A 22,525-nucleotide genomic window follows, 5' to 3' on the forward strand; every position below is an offset into this window, starting at 1 on the left:
TAGAAAAACATTGATAAAGGTTAGAATTTTTTTTCTTTTAATATACTCTCATAGGTCTTGGCTGAATAGAGGCTAAGAGCGTTATTTTCCACTAGAGATTCTATTTAAATATTCATTATATTTTTTCCTTAGGATTATGCAGCTTGAAGTAATGCACTTTTTTATTTGATTAGGATTTACATAGTTGTGTAGCACCAGTGATACTTTGGTTTTATTTGAGAGTGATTAACTGTTATTACTAAAATTTTGGTGACATCATTTATACTTATTAGATTGAATTGATAATTAGTTCTAGTATGTTGAATGTATTTGGAAATTTCTAGCAAGGCTTTCTAGGAAAAAAGCAACAACAGAATATCCATTTAATTTGTTTTGTGGTGGTTATCTGGTAACAGTGATAATAGCTTGTTTAGTGATTAGAAATGATTCAGGCAGTTATTTATTTACTGAGCATATTTACACCAGGTTTCTTGTTTTGAAATTGGTAGTTTAGTGGTGAACCATACACAAAATAATCAATAAAAATCTCTGGCTTTATAGAGGACATTATCTATAGAAGAAGGACTTGCATTGAAGCAGACACAAATAGAATTGGGCCTGAGAGAGGAGGATCTTGAGCACACAGTGGAAGCATTGGTATCTAACTCGTCTTTCAGGGTCAAGACTAAGGAAGATCTGAAGGAGGAACAGGAGGAGTTGGGGAAAGATGTAAGGAGTTGGGAATGGGAAATTATGGGTCCCATGAATAAAATCTTTGTTATAGAGATATTAAGCAAAATGAGGACTGAAAATATCTATCTGTTGGATTATGGCAACAAAGAAGTCATAGTTGAACTTTAGAAGGACAGATTTTGTGGGAGTGGGTGAAGTATAAGATGAAGAAATTTTGTGAAAAGGAGAGAGATGGAATTAAGCAGAGAAACTTGAATATTTGAAAACTTTTGGGAAAGAGTGAGAGGTTGGAAACAAAATAGAGAACATAATAATATATTATGACTTTGCAGGGGATTATAGCAGGGATTGACTTTGTAAAGGTCACCATCTATTATAATGGGAAAGAATGAATGGGAATTTGGTAACAGGAAATTGAGGGAGCAGGTTACATATTGAAACTGTATTTTCCATTAATTAAAAATTTGATTTTAGCTTGCTAAAGTAAATATCTTTCATGGAAAAGTTAGCTATAAAAATATCTTTGAAAGAAATTATTTGGACTTCTTAAAGTTAGCATGAAAAATAGAATTCACATATTTGCTTCTGCATAAAGAAGCACCAAGTAATATCTAGTAAAGTCTCAAATTGTGTGACATGCAATGCCAAGTAATATCATGCTGCACCCGGTTGGTTGCAAAATAAAGGAAAACTGGTACCTTGTCTGTACCTTATATCTTCCTTGAGATGTGCTGTGTTCTAGCATCTTTAATAAAAGCAACTGTAACACCAATTTTGTTCACGTTTATGACTGACAGGGAATATCTTGCATTATGTGACAATTCTTGAGTTGATTGACAGAGTCATATAGTTGGGATTTGCTGGGAATAAGAATCAGAATGTGTTTATGTTAAAGTGTCTCTGAATAAAGCGTTTACTTTCTTTTTCACTTAAAATTTATTTAAATTAGTTTCAAGAAAAGTTATTCTGAAAAGACAAAACTACTTTAGAATTTTTTATTTCATTTGAGAAAAATTACTTGAGGGATTCCAAGAACATGCTGTAGCATGTGCTGGAAAGTTTATGTACTTTTGGAATTAGTTTGTTGAGTACTTTACTTTTAACATGAATGTATTTAATTTCTCATAATCTTTCAAGTATCTTGACAGTTTCATGAAAATTGTTGATTGTAGAACTTCTTTAAGTTGTATAGCAGATGGGCACAACTTTTAATTACAAATGTGTCAGTACTAGGGACTTTTCTTCTTTATTACAAGATGTGCCTGATTTCTTTTTCTCTAAGCTCAGGCCAGGGACCACCAGGAAGCTAACTTCAAGTAATGTTTGAATATTGAATGTTACTGCTGGGTCAGCAGGCCAGTTAGCTAGGACTATTGCCTTGACCCTGAGTCCTCATTGCTTGATCTGCTTGGATCAAGTTATTGATATCACACTACTCGGATATTCCCTGCTCTCTTCTTCTTTTAAATAGTTTTTTATGCCTTCTTCTCTGTGATGCTGTTTAAAAATAATGTAAAATAATATCTGCACTTGGCAAAAATCATAATATTTAATGAAAATGGTCTTAAAGAAAAAAGTAAAGTTTTTTTTTTTTCTTGCTATAACCATTTTTTCTTTTATTACTCCCTGGAATAAATCACTTCAACTGCTTATAAATTTTTTTCTTTGTAGCTTTCATTATAAATACTGCACTAAAATATCATTTTCTTGACTTATCACTGTAGTTGTCTATTGATATCCTCTGTTTATTCCCCAAAACAAAATGTTAATAAGAGATAGGATTTTCGTGTATTTCCTGTACTTTTTTTCTCTTCTCCGTCTTCCAGGAATTTCTGAGCACACTAAGGACACAGATCTGGCTAGATCCAAAGTGATCTTAGAAGTTTTGTTAAAATGAAAACATATCTGATTTAAAGGTCATATAGACACTTCCTGGTACCTTAGGATTGTTAGTTTATCTTCACAGAATTTGGAAATCAGGTTTTCTTTGAGGTCATTGATATTTTCTCTGCTTCTTGTGAATAGATTAAAACTACTAGAAGAGAGTTTAATTTAAGCAAACTATAATTTTTAGTTTGCTTAAAATTATAGCATTTAGCATTGTAAGTCCACTTAATGTTCATGCTAAGAGTTTTAGAATTTCCCTGAACCACTAAAAGATGATAACGTTGAGCAGGTGTCTGTTAGTCATCTTTGTTTCTATATGACCAAAATAACTGACAAGAACAGCTTAGAGGAGGTAATGTTTACTTTGGCTCATGATTTCAGGGGTTCTTTCAGTCCATGATTGGGGGATTTTATTGCCCTGGGCCTGAGGTGAGACAGATCATCATGGATGAAGGGCAGTGTGTAAGAAAGTTGCTCACTTCATTGTAGTTGGGAAGTAGTGATAGAGAGGGAGGAGCCAGGGGTTTAAGATATAATCCCTAAGGGTATACTCCAAGAAACCCACTTCTTCCAGCCACATTCTACCTGCCAACAGTGAACACCTATTACAGTGTCCTTTCAGGTTATTAATCCATAAAATATATTAATCCCTGATTAGATTTGGTTCTCATCATCTAACTACTTCACCTCTTGCTTTTGAAGATACTTTATATCCTGATTATAAGAGGGTGTACAACATATAAATGAATCAGGAAACCTTAGAGTTGGAAGCAACCCTTTCGACCTAGCCCACCTTTATACAGGAAACTGATGCCCAGAGATGTTAAGGGACTTAAATCACATGGCTTGTTACTAACAGAACTTGGAAAGATCAATATGATGCTAATTATCCCTTCACCATCTTAAAATTTTGTACAAATTCAACCATACAAAAAGACAATTTATTTTCAGCCTTTCTCGGACTAATTTTTGCTAGAGTGCATATCCTAGAGCAGCTGTATAAAAACACTATTATTAGTTATTTATAGATGTTATCTTTAATATTTTCTGTAGTGATGGCAAAAATGCTTCTGTAGAATTGTTCAGTGCTCTGTAGAATTGTTCAATTCATTCAATTTAGCTTGAAGATAGCTTTTAAAAGCTTTTAGCTTTCTGTTTTAGGACTAGTGTTTTTTTTTTTTTTTTTTTTTTACCATAATGTAGCTTTTATTTATCAAAATGTTTATGAGTAGATCCTTTTAGCTTATTTTGATTAATTGAAATGGCTTGAATTCACATTTCTAAATGATAGCTAAGGACTTTAAAAGCTATACAGTTAATGTCCATTTCTTGATCATGTAATTTTTATATATGTCTATTTGATTAGTAGTCAGTTGTTATCAAACTGTGGTTGTATACTTTGAAAGCCTTTTTAATAAAACCAAATTATTTAATTTATAGATTTTATATTTATAACCCTGTGCATTCTTTACGTTATGATGTTTGCATTTTGTTAATACATAAGATATAGAGTAATTTAACTATAAATTAGAGCAGCAATGAAAACAACAGAGATTTGTGATAATTTTATAAATAAGCACTAACACATTTATTTTTTAAATAGAGAGGCTGAAAAAATTAGTCTCATCTAGGAATGAATTTGAATATACTTCTTTTCCCTCCAAACTCAGTATATTCCCCTTAAAGAAAATGTTTGTAGGTTCTGAGTTACTGTCATTCCAGTTGCCCTTGCCTCTCAGCATCTGTGTCCCTAGCTTCAGCCTTGGGTATACTTTTAAACTCCATCTGGTAGAGCAGTAGATCTAGCTTTAGCTGTGGTCATCTTTTTTCTTTTGCTGAAGCATCTGTAGACCCAGAGTCTAATATGGTTTTTCTTCTCCTAAAACAATTTCCTCCCTTTCTTCTATTTCTGCAGTTTCATTTGTTGAGGCAGAAAATAGGGCCTAAAGGAATAATAGTCAAATGTTGCTATTTTTCTTCAAATTACAAATTTGACTCAGTAGATGTTATTACCTGCTCTGAGTTGGGTAGTGTGTTTTGTTCTAGGGAGTTACTAGGGAATAAGTGACAGTCTCTTGGAGACTTGCACCTTGGAGTTGTAGTCATAGGTATTCTTTACTGTAATACACGGTTCTGTGAAAATTATGGAAGCTTTTGGTGAGCAGGGGTAGACTTTCCAGAGAAGATGGCATTTGAGTTGGGCCTGGAAAGATAGAAGGGCATTTGCCAGTAAAAAAGAGAGGAGGATACTCTACTTATTGTGAATGTTGGTATAAGAATAGGAAGTTTGAAAATATGGGGTTTGGCAGAGTTGCACACAGTCCATATAAGCTAAAATATAAGCATTAAAAAGTGAATGGAAATTATTTTTTCATTTCAGATTGTTCAGGGACTTTCCGTAGTAATTGGCTTTATCTTTAGAGTTTAATGGGGAACCACCAAAGTTTTTTTTTAAAGTAAGACATTCATGTGATTTTATTTCTGCTTTACTTAAGAGCTGCAAACTTCTTTGTTTTTAGAGACCAAATAGGTAACATAAAAATGATGATAACAGATGTAAACCAGCAGGGAATGGCAGGACCCATTGAACTAGAGTATACTTGTTTTGCCCAAAGCCTTTCCCAAGCAGGCTATTTAAAAACACTCTGTCTGCCAAACACATAGAATATTGACCAAATCCAGTGTGAAGTTAGACCCATGTCTAGACCCATGACAGCATTTTGAAGAGTGTTGTACAGTGTCTGTCAAATAAGATGGATGTATGGGGTGTATACCTTACATATGGAGACTTATTAAGAGGGTATTATAACAATTCAAGCAAAGGTGATAATGCTTGAATGGGACACAGAATTGAGAAAGTATTAGCATAGGTGGATATGGGGAATACTGAAATGAAATGGTAGAGTCATCAGGATTTGATTATTGGTTACATATGAAGAGAGGGAAGAATTACATATGACACTGAGATTTTGAGCTTGAATTAAATGAATGTGATGCTAAGAAAGAAACTCTTAAGTGATAAAAGATACTGATATTTCTAAGGTTTTATTTTATTTTTGCTTGACACAAAATAATTGTACATATTGATAAGTAACCATTATTCTACTGCGCGTATCACTTTTCTACTCTCAACTTCTGTGAGGTCCACTTATTTATAAGATTCTGCATATTAGTGAGATCATGTGGTGTTTGACTTTTTGTACCTGGCTCATTTCACTTAATATAATGTCCTCCAGACATCCATGTTGTCACAAATGACAAGATTCCATCCATTTTTCTGGCTGCATAGTATTGCATTGTGCATATACACTGCATTTTCTTCATCCCTTGATCTGTTTGGTTTTGTTGGAGAATTTATTTAATTCTTTCTAAGCAAAAGGCACTATCATGTCTGTCCCTTTTGGGATATTATTTTAGAGTCTTTAGTTCTTCTTTCATTCATTCATTTATGCATGTATGCACTGTTTTTTTGGACAGGAGTTGTCCTAGAATCATTTTTTAAGGAAAATCTCAATAGTACTTACAAGTATTCCCTTAACCTTATATGTGGATTTGTTTGAATGTCAGTTATAAATTCTGGTTAGAGATCTTCATTTTTCTAACAAGGCATCAACCCTGTATTGGTGATTGTCAGAGATTATAGTTTGTCCACTCTTTAGCTTTTACTGAAGAATATAATTACCAATTTTCCTGAACTTCTAACCAAAAAATGCTTATGGTAAACAGTATTTGTAGAAAATAATCAAATTTCTCTCCGGGTTTAGGACATTTATCTTTGAGACCATCAAAAATTGGGTACTTGTATTATTTTGGTTTTACTTTTTAACAAATTGCTTTATGTATCTCCTTCCTCCTCCCCCTCCTCTCTTTCTCTCTCAGTATCTCCTCAGCATATATTGAAAGGCTCTGTAAAAAGCCACTGCAAGGAGCCTGTTATTGTATATAATGGAAGGATGTGATGTGGTCAGGCTGTTAGCCTTTGGGGATAAAATGTCCCCTTTATCAAAACTCTTGCAAAAAATTTCTCTCAGAACTTAATGACAACAAAAAAAATTTCTTTTTTGGTTTTTTGTTGTTGCTTCTTTCCCTTGTAAATTAATGGTAGGTTTTGATATTATGAATGCCAAATTGTGTACTATGGCTTTCCTTCTTTGCTCTGACTGATAAGGCATTTGAGATTCAAATTTATCATCAGCAGCTAAGAATTGTAAAAAACCTATATCAGTTTTTTAATTAAAATACTTTATTTTGTTAGATTTCATCAATTTGTTTTAGTGATGAGACATAACAATTTACACATGTCAGTTTTAAGATTTTGCTTAGTACAAATAATGCTGCAAGGATCATATATGCATATAGCCAGGACCAGAACTGCTGAAGTAAGAGTGTGTGTCGAGTTTCAGCGGATGTAGTTTTCCCAAAATGTTGTATCAGTTTCCTCTTCTTTGCTCCAAATCCTTGCCAACATTTGGTAATAGAATCTTGATTTTTAAAAAATATTTTGGGCTATTCTGGTTGTAACACAGATACCTATCATAAGTTAAATGGCCTTTTCTTTTCAGAGGTTTTTAAATAGGATAGGTACAACATTATTTTGACTCTCATGTTATTACCAGTATTTCTAGACTATGACATTTAATATTTTGTTTGGTATATCCATGCATATTAATGTTAATATGCTTGTGAACTCAATATTTTTAGGGTTATGAGACCTCAAAAAATACTAGAATTTTTTTTTTTGTTGTTGTTGCTTTAACTTGATTTTCCTGAATGACTAATGAACTCAAGTGCCTGTTTATGTATTTATTGTCTGTTGGATCATTTTGGTGAAAATCATATTGAAGATTTTAATCTATTAACATGGTATATACTTCCATGTATCTAACTCTAATTTTGTCTTGGCATTGTACAGTTGGTTTTTTAAAATAATATATTTTTAAAAATTCATTTTCTAATTCCTTGTTACTGCTCTAGAGAGATTAATTTTTTTATTTTTGAAATTTTACATTTTATTTGAATTATAGTTTTTATCTTTAAAAATTAATTTTGAATTCTTAAATTCTTAGTTCTGTGTATAGATTCTTTAGGATTTTCTTCTTACACAATTCTATTGATGCTAGTATTGACTCATTTCTTTCTTTCTTTTATGTGATTTCTTTTTCTTTATTGCAGTTACTGTAGAATCATCAGTACATCTTAAGTGCTCATACCACTGGTATTTGTTGATTATTTCTTCAGCTGACGTATTTAGCACTTAAGTTTGTCTCTTTTTTAAGATAGACATATCTAACTCTGTTTTATTTAATAGTGAGCTGAATTCAAAGCTGCAAGATACTTTAGAACAAATTGAGGTAAGAAGGAGTTTTGTCATAAATTACTTTTTCATTTCAGAAATTTTTGAATAGTTTAGGTTCAGCATTATGTTTTGATTTCTGTCATTACCAGTGTTTCTAAATAACCATATTTAGTCTGTTGTTTTCATTTGGAGTATCTACTCATGGTCAACTTAGTGTTAATCTACTTCTAAACTCAATAATATTTTAGGGACTATTGGGCCTCAAAAAAAGGACTTGAAAATAACATCATTTTAGAAAAAATCTCCAAACTGTTTGTAATAGGTATATTTTCATGTAAATTATATGATTTCCAAAATACTTGCCACATTTTAGTTACATTTTTATCAACTGCTTCTCTTTTTTAGTTGAGTGAGTTAACTTGACTTATGAGTAAATATTGCCTGATCCAAATACTCTGCAGAGTATTCTGTTCATTAAACCCAATAAGAATTATTTGATTTCTTTTAATATTTTACTTTATTGCTTTTCCTTAAAAGAGTGCTTATGAAAGTTAAAGTTGGACTTTAAAATGACGCTTTTTATGAAAGTAGTCTTTGGTCATAAATACAATTATTTGCTAATTGTAATAAATTCTAACTTGATAGTCAAAAAAACAACTGCTTATCCCTTACATGGATAGTTCCCTGTATATTTTTAATGAAGGCTTTCTATTGAGAGGTTAGTATTTTTTCACTCTTAATATAAATATTATTCTATACATATTTAGATAATTATTATTTTAAAATGACATTATTGAAGTAGAAAGCCATAAACAAAGTAGTGCTTTTAGGTATAAAACCTTAAACGCTGTGGTTTATACTTTCAAAGGCATTATTTTGTTGAGAATTACTTTTTTAGAGATTACATAAAGGTGGTTGTTATTGAATAGTCTCACAAATTCAGTTCTTATAATTGTAATATTTTAGCAAATGTTTGAGGAAACAAAATTAAGAAAAAGTAAAAAACAAGATTCCTTAAGAAACTTATTTTGTTTACCTTGAAACTCTAGGCAGAGTTTTAAGACATAGAAATTGATGCTAATAACATTGCAGTAAGCTTGGTTATAGTTGCTTATAAATTGTAACTCTATTTGTTTATAATTTTATTTAAATTTAGTATTAAAACTACCAAATCCAGTGTGACCATAAATATATTGAGATATTGTTAAAAGTGAGAGAATGGTTTTAATATATTCTTTTTGATAACAATTACTTAACCACCTCTTCCTCTTTTAATTAATAGGAACAATTGGATGTAGCTCTTTCCAAAATCTGCAAGAATTTTGACATTAATCATTATACCAAGGTTCAACAAGCTTATCGACTTCTTGGAAAAACACAGGTTAGTTTTTAAAAGGATGTTCCATTTTTTTATTAATCATAAATCTACTTTCAAGATTTAAGTCAGAATATAATAACTAATGTAGTATCCTTGAAGCATTTTATTTAACAAAGAACATTTTTATACTGAATTAACATTGGTAACATGATTGCTTACATGGAATGTATGTAGTGTGATTAAACATTATAGAAGTTTATTTTGAACTGTGAAGTGTTTGTCAGGTTTAGCATTTTCACAATTTTGTATAAGTTTTAAGAAAAAAGTTCATCTTAAGATAATTCAGGGGGGATGACATGTACTTTCTTTGACCTCAGCTCTTGATCCTGAAACATGGCTTTCTAATGTGGGGTTTCATTTGTCCCTAGATAAGCTGGCACAACTCTCTTAAAATGGTGTGTAAACTTGTGTACATTTATCTTTTAAAACAGGCCTATTGCATTCATCAGATTTTTCAGAGGATTCTGTTATTCCCCAAATACCATAACTCCTCTTGTAATACATGACTTTGCACACTCTTATGTTCAAAGACTTCCTTGAAGAACTTGGAACAAGGGCCATGATTTGAAAATTTATTGTATTCTCTGTATATACAGAATTGTACATTTACACTTACAACATTTAATCATGATAGGTGTTAAATGTTTTCTTCTCTGAAGTGGTCTTCTCTCCTAAAAAGAAATTTAATACTTCACCTAACCATTTAAAATTTTTACATTTTAATATCTTAATTGTTGTACCTTCTGACTTTTCACATCTTGGTTGTACTTGGACGGAAAAATAGAAAAAGAAAGATATGTTAATTTTGAGATACATATATAAAGACCTTCAAAAATAAAATTATGATTTCTAAGTTTCTTCTGAAGATTTTTTTACCTTCATTTAATATGTATTGGTACCTGCCAGATGCATTACTCTAGTCCTCTGAATATTAGCCCTTATGTATATTCTAGTGAGGGATATGAGCATTCAAAAAATAGATGCGTATGCTGTCAGGTGATAACAGTTGCTATGGAGAAATATAAATTCAGGATAAGTGAATAGAGTGATGGAAAGTACTTCTTTGTATAGGATAGGAAGTCAAGAAAAGCTTCTCTGAGAAAGAAGCTATTGTAGAGTGTCCTGAATGAAGTAAGAGAATGAATATGTGATGGCAGAGAGAATCCAGAGGTGTGATATACCGCAGCACATTTATACAGAGCAGGATGAGTACCAGTTAGTTACAAATGCAGAGCAATAGAACAGTTCACTATTCAGACTTGAGTGGTATAGTGTCATGGTTATATGAAGGGTTATCTGCAAATAATCCATACTACAATTAATTCTGGGAATGATAGCAATCTTTGTATTATAGTTATAATTGATGAAGATTTTTTCCTGTGTTTTTGTAATCTGTTGAACTTTATTTATTTTAAGAAAATGAAATTATACTGTACCTATTTTCTTTCCACAGACTGCAATGGATCAACTTCATATGCACTTTACCCAAGCCATTCACAATACTGTGTTTCAAGTTGTCCTTGGTTATGTGGAATTATGTGCAGGAAACACTGATACAAAATTCCAGAAGCTGCAGTATAAAGATCTCTGTACGGTGTGTAGTAGCTTAAATACTTACTGTTCATATGTCTGTCTCCTGTGTTTTAAATTTATATTTCCAATTTTTTTTGCACATACTATTTGAAGATGCTACTATAATAAAAACAAGTATAGTTTGCTAAAAGTTTATTTTTTCTTCCATATTATTCTTTCTTTTTTAGTATTTTTATAGTTGTTGATGGAGCTTTATTTTATTCATTTATTTTTATGTAGTGCTGAGAATTGAACCCAGTGCCTCACGCATGCCAGGCAAGTGCTCTGCTACTGAGCCACAATCCCAGCCCTCCAATATTATTCTTTTCCTCAAAAACTAAAGACTCAGTCATACAAATGCATAGAGGTTGCTGAGATTGAAGTGCAGTTGCTTCAAAATTGGCTGTCTACCCTCTTATAGCTTCTTTTAATCTATCTCTGATAGTTCTCTTCTGTGATTGCATCTGGAGTGCTTCTAAGCAGTTATCTTTGTTCAGTCTTTCCATGTGTATACATGCACTCCTGTCAGTATCTGTAACCACTTTTCTTTTTCATTCTTAAAGAAACATTAAGTCTTTAGGTAGCAGAACCCAACAGATGAACAGTAGATGAATTCATGCTTTTTCAGAAGTAGGTCTTGCTGGTAGAGTATGAAGAAAAGAGAATAATGATCAAGTTGGAAATTGTAGTGTCATTTTTTTTTTTTTTTTTTTTTTTTTTTTTAGGGAATACTGGGAAGAAGCAGGATGCAGTCGGAAATCATGCATTCTGTTTGATACCTGTTAAATATGTAGGTAGATATGCTGAGGTTAGTCTAGGGATATCAAGGCTAAACTTAGAGATTTGAGAGTCATCAACACATTGTATTTAAAACTATGATACTGGAAAAGAAGATTGGGGAAAGGGTTGATGGTATAGGTTAAGAAGACACTCGGGCTATTAGCTTTATGACTTTCAGGATGTAGGTAGGGGAGGAGAGACTGGAAGAATATGAGAGCAGCTGGGAAGACAACTAAGATATGGTGGTGTCATAGTTCATGAAGAAGGAAGTGTTGTAAGAAGAATGAAGTGTAAACTATGCCAGGTACTGCTGTCTGAAGATGGTGATATTCTAGAACTAGATACTTGATTTGACAATATGGAAGTTGTTATGGAAGTGGTCTCTCATTCTAGCCTAAGAGTATTCTTTGTTTCTTAGTAGAGAGTTTTTTTTTTTCTTTTTTCTGTTCCTTCACCCCCAAACTGGGGATTGAACACAGGTGTCCTCTACCACTGAGCTACATTCCCAGCTCTTAATTTTTAATTTTGATACAGGATTTCACTGTGTTGCTGAGGCTGGCCTTGAACTTGGGATGCTCATCCTTCAGCCTCCAAAGTCACTGGGATTACAGATGTGCACCACCATGCCAGGCATTATTTATTTTTTTTCTTGATGTCTACTCAGGAAATTGTAGCAGTTCTAAGAAATATATATATTCTCTTTTATAGTTGTGTCTATGAATTAGTATGAAAGTAAGGTAATCCTTATTTGTCAGTGAGTTTGTAAAAAGTGCAGGTTGTGTATCTAATGAGAACTAGAGAACTTTCCTTACTTGAAAACTACAACTAATATTCTGGAAGGATGTGCTTATATGTGGTATATTAAAAATTAGGTTAATAATGACTTGTTAATATAGCTAAAATATCTTTTTAAGATAATTTCATAAATCATGAAGACTTTCACAAATATTATTTAAGTGTAATATAGTTTCATAATTATATCTTTAAATATAGCCATCATATAATAAATTTTAATAATTTTGAAATATGTTATTAGTTTTCTTAATCATACATGCTTTAAGAAAGTTTGAACTTACTCTGAATTATTTTAGAAAGTGTAAAGTTAAGAAATAACCCTCGGCCTCCTAGAAATTATCCCAGGATTCCTAGTCACTGCTGCTACAGGCAGACAGGAATGCTTTTATTTCTTTGAAACTTAAGTGTTATTTCACTATACTGAGTCATATTTGATAAATTTAAACTAGGTAAGATTAGAAAGAAATGATTTATTTCTGGGTTACCATGTTGCTTATTTAGTCAGATGAAAAGATGTGAACTTTTGGTAACTGAGTACTATAAAAGATGATGGTTAGCTAAAGAAAGGAAAAATAGAGGGAATCCTTCAAAGTGGAATAAATAAGGTCATGAAAGGAAATGTCAGTACATTTTCCTGGGGAAAAGGAATATCAAGGCTCTGGAGTAGCATAACTCAGGCAAGGGAGATAATCATGAATGAGTCTTATATTATAATGTAAGATTCTTAATTTTTCAGTATGAAGCTGTGGAAATCATTTTAGCCTCTGGTTAAAAGTAGAACTGTTGAGCATATACTTGTATAAAAGCAAATGTGGCAAATGTGGTAAGCAAGAAGTGGCAGAATCCTCAGCAGGCAGGTGGAGGGTATTGATTGGCATATTTTGGAAACAAGAAGAATGAGCTTAGGCATTTTGGCAGTTTATTTTCTCTGTATCAGAGCAATATTTTGAAGGAAGTCCTTAATCATAGATAGAGTTTAAAAATAACATTAAAAATTAAGATAATTGAGTGGTACAGCATAAGAGAGAGATGGAGTTCCTCTGAACAGGGAACAATTGTGATTCCTGTAAATGGAAAGAGATTGGAAATGAAAAGAGATAATAATAAATCTGCTTGCTTTATTCATAGTATTATTTTCAGCCACTTTCAGATGTCAGCCTAAATGAGCTAGAGCGAAATTGAAGTATTTTTAAAAAATCTCTTTACAAAGAAATTGAGCAAAATTAATGTTCAGTTTTTATTAATTCTGGTAAACAGAACCTCAAAGTTCTTAAGGCCAACAGCATCCTGTTCCACTAGGGAATTCTGTGCTTTTTGTTTCCTTTCATCATTGCTCTGAGCTTAAAAGTTTAGTTGGTTTTGAGTTTTTAAAAATAATTTTGCCATTGAATGTACTTTTCTTTACTAACTCATGTTTCTAAATGGTTTAATTAAAGCATAGTTTTTATAGTCTATCCTTCGATCTAGTTTCCCTCCTTTTCTGAAATATGTTGGTTTACTGTTTTTAGATTAATTATTGAAGTTCTTTTTAAAAAGGCATATGTTATTTTGAACCCCCGATAAATGGCTAATAATTAGTAACAACAAAATTTTCAAAGGAGAACTCAACTTCATTTATTTCTTTAAAGGAATAGAGTAGAAGGTCAGAATGGTAATCTTATTTACTTAAAAATTTTATTTTTATTTTTAAAAATTTATTTATTTATTTGGTATTGGGGATTGAACCCAGAGGCACCTAACCACTGAACCACATCCCCAGCCCCTTTTTTTTATATATTTTATTTTGAGACAGGGTTTTGCTAAGTTCCTCAGGGCCTTGAAAAATTACTGAGGCTGGCTTTGAATTTGCTATCCTCCTGCCACAGCTTCCTGAGTCAATGGGATTACAGGCATGTGCCACCATGCCTGGCTTAAAAAAAAATTAAACTTTGTTTATAATTGCATTTATATTTTGATGTACCCCACATGTTTATATGTGAAAGGATTTGTAGACAGCATATGGAAGCTCTTTATTTTGACCTTGTAGGAAAACCTATTGTAGGTTATTTCAGAGTTTATAAAGTATTCATCAGTTGTTTAAAGATGTTTTTATTAGTGCATTATGATTATACAAATATAGTGGGGTACATTTTTATATAATCATAGTTGCATAGAATCTAATTTGCTCCATTTCAGTCCCAAGTACTTCCTTTTTATCTCCCCTCCTGTCTCCCTTATTCCCCTTCCTCTACTGGTCTTCCTTCTATTTATATTCTTTTTAAATTGGTACTTTATAGATATACATAAAGATGTAATTCACTGAGGTTGTATGTAGCCTAATTTGATCAGTTTTATTCCACAGGTGTTTTTTTTTTTTTTTTTTTTTTTTTAATAGCAATCTTTGGCAGCCTGTTGGGTTTCCCTGAAGGAAATTATTTCAAGATGTTAATTAAGATGTCATTGATTAATTTTTTGATAATAGAGTTGGCTAAACTGGCTGAAGTTCTCTCAACCATTTTTCAGTTGTTCATTTCCAAATGATTTTAATGAACTTCCAGTTCTGTTTTTGAAATGAACTTGATGATATATTTATACTTTGGGGAAAAATTTAGGATTTCTTTTTAAAAAAACCTTTTAGAAATCATTTCAGTATGTGTTTTCACAGTGTCTGGCACATTAGAGGTATTTAGTAAATGTTTCATGAGTAAATTGGATTGCCATCTTTGTCTTCAACTGGCATAATGTTGACACAATTCAAATCTGAGTAGGCAAAAAAATTCAACATTGATCACATCCTCTGTGCCATTTATTTTTACAGGTATTTTATAGCATACATCATGGAAAGGCAAACTAAAGACTAGTTTAATGTTCCACCTTTAATCTTTTAAAGTTTCGTTCTTATGAATAATATCATGTGATGTCAATAAATAATATCAATTGGATTATAATTCAATGTCAGTTTTTTGAGAATCAGTAAATATCTTCGATATGTTCCTGTTGAAGACAGTCTATTTTAATATTCATATAAAGACCTAAAGACAAATCCTTTTTTGAATAGAAAACATTTTTCTGTTCCTAGATTCTCAGGGCACTTTCTGTTGTGAAGAATTAATTTATTTTCTTTCGTCAGGTAGTGTAAGAGTATGCTGACTTTCTTTACTATACATGTTAAGCTACTAGGAAATTCAGAACTAAATTTAATGTTCATATATAGTGCCCATCTTGATTTTGGGTTTTCTGTATAATTAACTGTTCTTTTATTTCTTTCCTATTTTCTGACTTTTTAAAACTAATTTGTTATTGAATGTTTTTTGTCACTCATGGTCTTTATGGAGTTAGGCCTAATATAGATTATATAGGTAGTTACTAAGTAATATGATGCTCAGTCTTAAAATGACTATATATAATTATAACATTAATTGTAAGAAAAGCAAAAAGAATATAAAAATTGTATTTGCATGATCTTTTTAATGTGTATGTGAGCAGATAAAGTAGCTTTATACACTGTTGTATATAATTTTTTCCCACTGGTTATGTAAAGAACAATTTTCCATTTCAATAAGTAAGAACTCATGTAGCTTTTAATGACTTGACGGTATTTCAGTGTTGAAGATTCTGTGGATTAACTAGTTTCCTATTATTGCATATTTTTGTCATTTCCAGCTTTTGTTGTGAACAACACTATATCATATAAATATTCTTAAAGCTAAATCTTTAAGTGTGTTTAGTTATTTCTTTAGGATAAATCATGAGAAGTGAAAATGCATTGTCAGAGTCTTTACATTTTAAAGACTTGGTTGTATTGCCAAATTGCCCTCTGGAAAGTGTGTTTCAGTTTACATTCCACATCAGCAGCATCTGCTTTGCTACCTTTCCCTGAACACATGAATGTTGTTTATTATTATTTTTTATTTCATAGCTTAATTGTCAGGTACCAGAAAGTAGCAAGTGAAAAATAATTTGTGTTGTTTATCACCCAGGCATGTTTGGGATGTTAAGAAAATTAAACTGGGACATTTATAGCCTGTTGAAGTTAATTTTCTTGTAAAGGTGAGGACCTTTCTTTTCTTGCTGACTGCTACCAATATTTGAATATTGATCCAAGAGAGCAATCTTTACAGTTCAGGGAATGCTATTTATTTGAGGGCTTGCTCAGGTCATTTCTAGAATAAACTAAGAATTTAACTGCCAGATCTATTCTTTTTTACAAATACGTGGTGTCTTGCCAAACAGGAACACTTTATATGGATGGGTCCAGGGATATCAGGGAAATACTGTATCCAATGGCATGAGAATAAGAGAGCACAGGGCAGGTGAAAGAACAGTGGATTTTGGGGCCTGGTTTATTGGGTTTCAGGATGGTGGTTTCACTGTTTGTAGTGTACACAGGGATTAATGAATTACTAAGGAGCTTGTGCCTTTTCTCTCTTGAATGGAAATGGAGGGATTCCTCTGTTCTCTTGAACCCAACTTAGGTGTGGCAAGACCTCTCTGCTGCATAAGAACCCTTCAGATTAATTAGCCTGCAGCTGGGTGATTTGGGGGAAAGGAAGTGGGGTAAAAATAAAGGACTAACCTTTAAAGGGTAGAAACAAAAAATAGCTTATTGTGAAAAACTGTTTTGAAACCTGCTCTCCCCAAGATCTATTCTTTATTTGATAGTGATTTTATTGTGATCTCAGCACAGGAATTAACAGCATTTTGTGTGTGTGTGTAAGCATAAGTGCTATGCTTATTTTATATTATCAAGCTGTCTGTTGGGTCAAACAGACAAAATAATGTTTTAAGGATATCCCTAAGAATTTTAATTTAACAGCAGTTAGAAAAACTTGAGAATGATACTAAAAGAGCATGTTCTATTTTACAATTTAGCAATGCTGGTTACCTAGTTCCAAGTTGGGATCATTTATATCATTATGTTGTCTTTATATGTATCAACATATTTAATATTAATAACAAAGTTCCTGGTAGAAGAGAATGATTTTTTTCTCCATCATACATTTGAATTTTCAAATCATGAATGAGTCCAGTCAGGTGCAAGGACAGTTTTGCTAAAAGCATATGCACATATATATTTTTTAATCTATAGAGTGTCATAGAGACTCTAAGTGATTTGCTTTAACCATTAGGATTTATATACATGAAATGATATGCAGAAGTCCTGACCAAGTCATCACAAGGTTAGTTCCCAAGCACAAACAGGTTCTCTCCAGTTCAGTGCTCTTTCAGCTATTTGGTCCTATTTCTCTGGTTTCCTGTGGTTAGAAAGTACTTTAAAATGTTTAGATTTTTAGCAGCTTGGCACTTACAGAAGTAATCAGAGATTAGAAGGGTCTTGTGAATGTATGGCTCAGGCATTTAATTAGGGTACAGTCCCACACATTTTTGGTTCCTTGGGCCTTAGTGCTGATTTGAGCAGCAGCACATTTCCAGAGTCTTAGCAAATGTCCCAGCGTCTTCTGGTGATGGGAGCTCACAGTGCTAACAGCATTCATCTAACAATAGTAATAACCCTTTATTGTTTTGATATGTGTGTGTGTGTGTGTGTGTGTGTGTGTGTGTGTGTGTGTAGGATGGGGCACTGTGAGTTTTGGATTTCTGTGAGGAAGCCAAAACATCTGTTCTTTTTGTGCTTGTCAGGATATGATTAGAGTGCTAAACCTAAATGTGAAACAAGAACAAAATAATGCTTTAGGGCTGGGGTTGTAGCTCAGTGGTAGAGTACTTGGCCTAGCACTGGGTTCGATCTTCAGCACCACATAAAAATAAATAAATAAAATAGAGGTATTGTGTCCATCTATTAACTATTTTTTTAAAAAAATAATGCTTTAATGATAGCTCTGTGGATTTTCATTTTGATAGTTAAATTAAAAATAGCATCTTTCTCAAATTTTTATAAGGTTTGGAAATGGAGAGTTCTGGTATGTATAAAAGTAAATTGTATAATAAGTAAAAGACTAACTCAGTAGCCTCTTTTTTCATTTTTATCACATGACATTTAACCAATAAATGTAAAGATGTCAAAAGATGACATTCTTTCATTGTGTGCTTCACATTTGGAAAAGAGACTTATATTTATGGCAAGATTTATACTATTCTTTGAAAGTGGCCTACATTCATTGTTTATAATCAAGGCTCACATGTTGCTACTTTTGATAAGTTCTTCATTTTAATTCTGATCAGATAAGTCGGTTAAGATGGTTAATAATATAGATGAGAGTGCCAAATGTTAACTGTGAACTGATAAGAATGAAATGGGAAATATGTTTGTAGATTTTGTGACTGCATTGCTCAAGATTGGATTTAGCAGCCTATTTTGATGTTCCAGTTGGGAAGCATGGTAGAAACATGTTGAACTTTTCTATCGTAATATCTGGATTTGTGAATCATCTCTAAATCCCACACCCTAGGATATTTTTTACCTTTTAGGATCACCAATGTTATGAGACATTTGTGTCTTCTCTGTAGAGGATATGAATTTTTTTCTTAGGTTACTTAAAGTATCCCTTCTTTTCTGTATGCTTTTTTAGAAATATTTCTCAAAAGCTTGTACTGTTTTTTATACTTAACCACACAACTTTCAACTAAAGATGAAAGTAGAAAAATAACTATAGAACACAGAGAAGTATTGGTAATTAAATTTCTCTTTTCTATCTGCTCTTAGGAAAAAATTCAAGGCATGAAATTTGGTTCTTTGGGGTGTCTTACTGTGTGGATATTTTCTAAATTTAAGACTTTCATTCCTATTTTCATGTGATGTAAACACAGAAGGGGAGTTAAAATATAATGCTCTTCTGTCATGAGATATTTTTGGTGCTCTGTCAAGCAAGTCTCCCCTTAGTGGGAACTTGAACTAAGTTTTAATGTTAGGAATTTAGTAATTAATGAATGACTCAATCAGTAATGAGATATCTGTTTGATCACGATTCACACATGTCTGTGTAATAATAAGATTCTGTATTTGAAATTTGGAGGTGATTTCAAAATACTAACTAGTTGCAAACGATCTTAAGTATATGGTAGTAAAAGCATGAGAAAGATTTGTTACTGAGAGTTGACACTAGTTGGTTGCATGGTGTAATGGAAGGTGGTACCATATTAACATAAGATCAATGTAGCTGGTTCCCAGCATAGTCTTCTATACAGAGATTAATATATCTGGGCTTAAATCTATTGAAAACATTTTTTTATCTATCCCATTTTACTTTTCTTCTGTAAGTTGTTTATTATGTGTGTATAATAAATTTAGTAAGATGGTCTCTACATTTGTTTCTATTTTAGAATACAAACTTAGGCAAGGATTATTTAGTTAACTGGTAGTGAGTATGTCATGGTCTTATGCTTATACATATGAATATATTTGAAGATAATAAAATTTGAGTTCTTTGGGAGACTCAGGTAAGTTTAGTGGTTTCACTAGATCTATGAATCATTTATACTTAAATCATTGAGAAAAAGCCTTGCTATACTTCACTACATAATTTCAACCTTTTTTGAATAAGAATTTACATGTATGTCCATGTGTGTATATCTCATATAAATCCACTAAACTTCAGCAAACCCCAAAGTGATAGCCCTAGGAAAGGATCTCCTCTGATTCCTCAAGTAAATAGGCAGAAATGTAGTTATACAGTGGTTGGGTGGAGAATAGAAGGTGGTAGGTCTGTTTTAATTTTCTGGTTTGTTAAACTGTGACAAGTATAATAGAAATTAATTGGTGGACTATAACATAGTTATTTGTATAGTAATAATTTTTCTTTGGCAAAAAATAAGACTAATACTGCCTTTCCCTTATCTACCAGAAAGAATGTTGGGATATACTTAGATTAAATATATTTGCATAATACAAATATAAATTTATGCAAAGTCGAGTTTATGAAATTTAGAAAAATCTACATGTAAAGGAGTACCTTTATTCAAGTGAATGATTACTGAGTCGAAGCCCAGAACTTTTTGTGACTTTTGCTTTTCTTTGCCATCTTCCTTTAGCCATTTCCTGACCTTGTGCATCAGTATTGGCTTTCAGTATCTGTGTGTGGAATAAGAGGTGGATTATGTTTAATGATGTGCTAAAATAAACAAAGGAAAAAGGAGTAAGACCGGTTTATTGTAAAAGTAGCAATTATAAAAGCAAGCATGAGAAGTTAACCCCAAATAATTTTTCATAGCTGCACAGTCCTCATTTGTGTTTATGAATGATATTTTAGTTTATTTTACCAGTCTTCTTGTTTGAACATTTAGATAGATGTCATTATTTTGTATTTGCAAATAATCCTTTAATGACTAACCTTGTGCATACGCATTTCACATTGCTTAAGGTATATCTTCAGGATAATCATTTCTAGAAGGGGGATTCCTGGGTAGAAGGGAAAATACATATGCTGTTTTGTTATGTGATGCTAATTTCCTTTCCTTGAGGAGGTTGTACTATTTTTCATTTTCACCAGCATTATATCAGAAAATCTGTCTTTTCACAGCCTTGCCACAGACTGTGTATAATATAGAGGTAAATAAAGCCAGACAGGTTTTAATCAGTGTTATACTCTTCCAGTAGAATGGTGTCCAGTTTGAACTGAGCTCAACTTTGTTTTGTATAAAGGCGATTAGACATTTTAAAGGGACTCCCCTTAAAAGAGGGGATACATAGAAGGGTCATAGGGAGTCAAGAAGTGAAAAATTGCAGAAGAGCTAGAAATGGGGCTATTCCATGTGAAACCCATTTAGATTTGCTGACTGCTCCTTATGGAAGTTCCTAGGTTTCTATCTTTCCCTGAAGACAGGGAGACAATGGCCTCATCCTCAGGTGTTAACTGAAATAAACAGTAAATTCTTTAGGTAGCCTTGAGTTTTCTGAGGCAGGCATTTTAAGGGGTCTGGTGTCATCCTAGGGACCTGACCTTGAGCCATTAGCAACCATGGTAGTGTGTGCTCAGATCTTTTTAGACCAAAGTTCGGGCCCTCTTGTAAAGTATTCAGAAGATCCTGGCTAAAGTTTGATTAAGGAGAGGATCTTTGCCATTGGGCAGCTTTAAAATTTTCACTAATGTGATGAATGAGAATTTTGTATCTTATTGTGAAGTTCATGTACATTCTTTCCATTTTTCTATAACACTTTTTGCTTATTTTTTCCAAACATTTGTCGTTGTTGTTGTTGAGATAGGATCTTGCTATGTTGCTCAAACTGGCCTTGAACTTCTAGGTTCAGGCTATTCTCCTGTCTCAGCTTCCCAAGTAACAGGAACTGTATACCACTGTATCCAGCTTCCCAAACTTTTAAGAGCTCTTTATAGATATAGAATATTAGTTCTTTAATGTGAATATATGCTGTGACTATCTTACAAGTTTATCACTTGTCTCTTGACTTTGTAGTGTTTTTTTGCCATGCAAATTTTTTTATTTCATTATTTATTTATTTATTTAGTTGTAGTTGGACACATACCTTTATTTTATTTATTTATATGTGGTGCTGAAATTGAACCCAGGGCCTTGCACATGCTAGACGAGTGTTCTACCACTGAGCTACAACCCTAGCCCAAGTTTTCATTTTTATGTAATAAAATTTATCAACATTACCTCTGAATTTCAAGTTGTAAATAAAAGAGCTTTCCTCTTTATAAAGGTTAGACAGGATTTTATTCATGTTTTCTTTAGGTGCTATTATAATTTTATTATTTTTTTCTTGTTTAGTTTTTTTTTCTTGCCTATTCTTTTGCTTCTCATTGTTCAGCTTTTTTTAAATTTGCCTATTCTTCTGCTTTTCATTGTATTTTCTGGTCTATTTTCATTGACTGGTATCTCTAGAACTTTGTTAAATAGTAGCAGAGGTGATGAGCACCCTTACCTTCTTCCTAACCATAGTGCATATGCCTTAGAATTTCTTCATCTTAAGAAAATATTGATTCTCAGCACAACTTATAAATAAATAAAATAAAGGTCCATCAACAACTAAACATAAATATTAAAAAAAGAAAAATATAAGTCTATTGTTTTTTTCTCATGAGTTTTTAGTTAGGAATAGGTATTGAATGTTGTCCCTTTTTTTCCTCTGAGCATCTGTTGAGATAACCATTTTTTGTTCCTTCTTAGACCTACTAATAGGGCAGATATTAATAAGCCAAAGTCTTTACCTTCAGTGTTTTATTAGCATTGATTTGTTTTGGTGGATT

General features: G+C 32.3%; 1 protein-coding gene across 2 annotated transcripts in view; it reads left to right on the forward strand.

Moving 5' to 3' along the window:
- The window catches only part of Vps50 (VPS50 subunit of EARP/GARPII complex), a 120,253-nt gene that overhangs the window by 23,894 nt on the left and 73,834 nt on the right, over positions 1-22,525 (forward strand). For both annotated transcript variants that reach the window (XM_015506724.2, XM_015506726.2), the window contains exons 10-12: positions 7,868-7,910; positions 9,138-9,236; positions 10,687-10,827. In XM_015506724.2, coding sequence (XP_015362210.1) covers positions 7,868-7,910; positions 9,138-9,236; positions 10,687-10,827 — 283 coding nt within the window. The remainder of the gene's footprint in view (positions 1-7,867; positions 7,911-9,137; positions 9,237-10,686; positions 10,828-22,525) is intronic.

This window comes from Marmota marmota, unplaced genomic scaffold (genome assembly GCF_001458135.2).
Source record: "Marmota marmota marmota unplaced genomic scaffold, marMar, whole genome shotgun sequence".
NCBI lineage: Eukaryota > Metazoa > Chordata > Mammalia > Rodentia > Sciuridae > Marmota > Marmota marmota.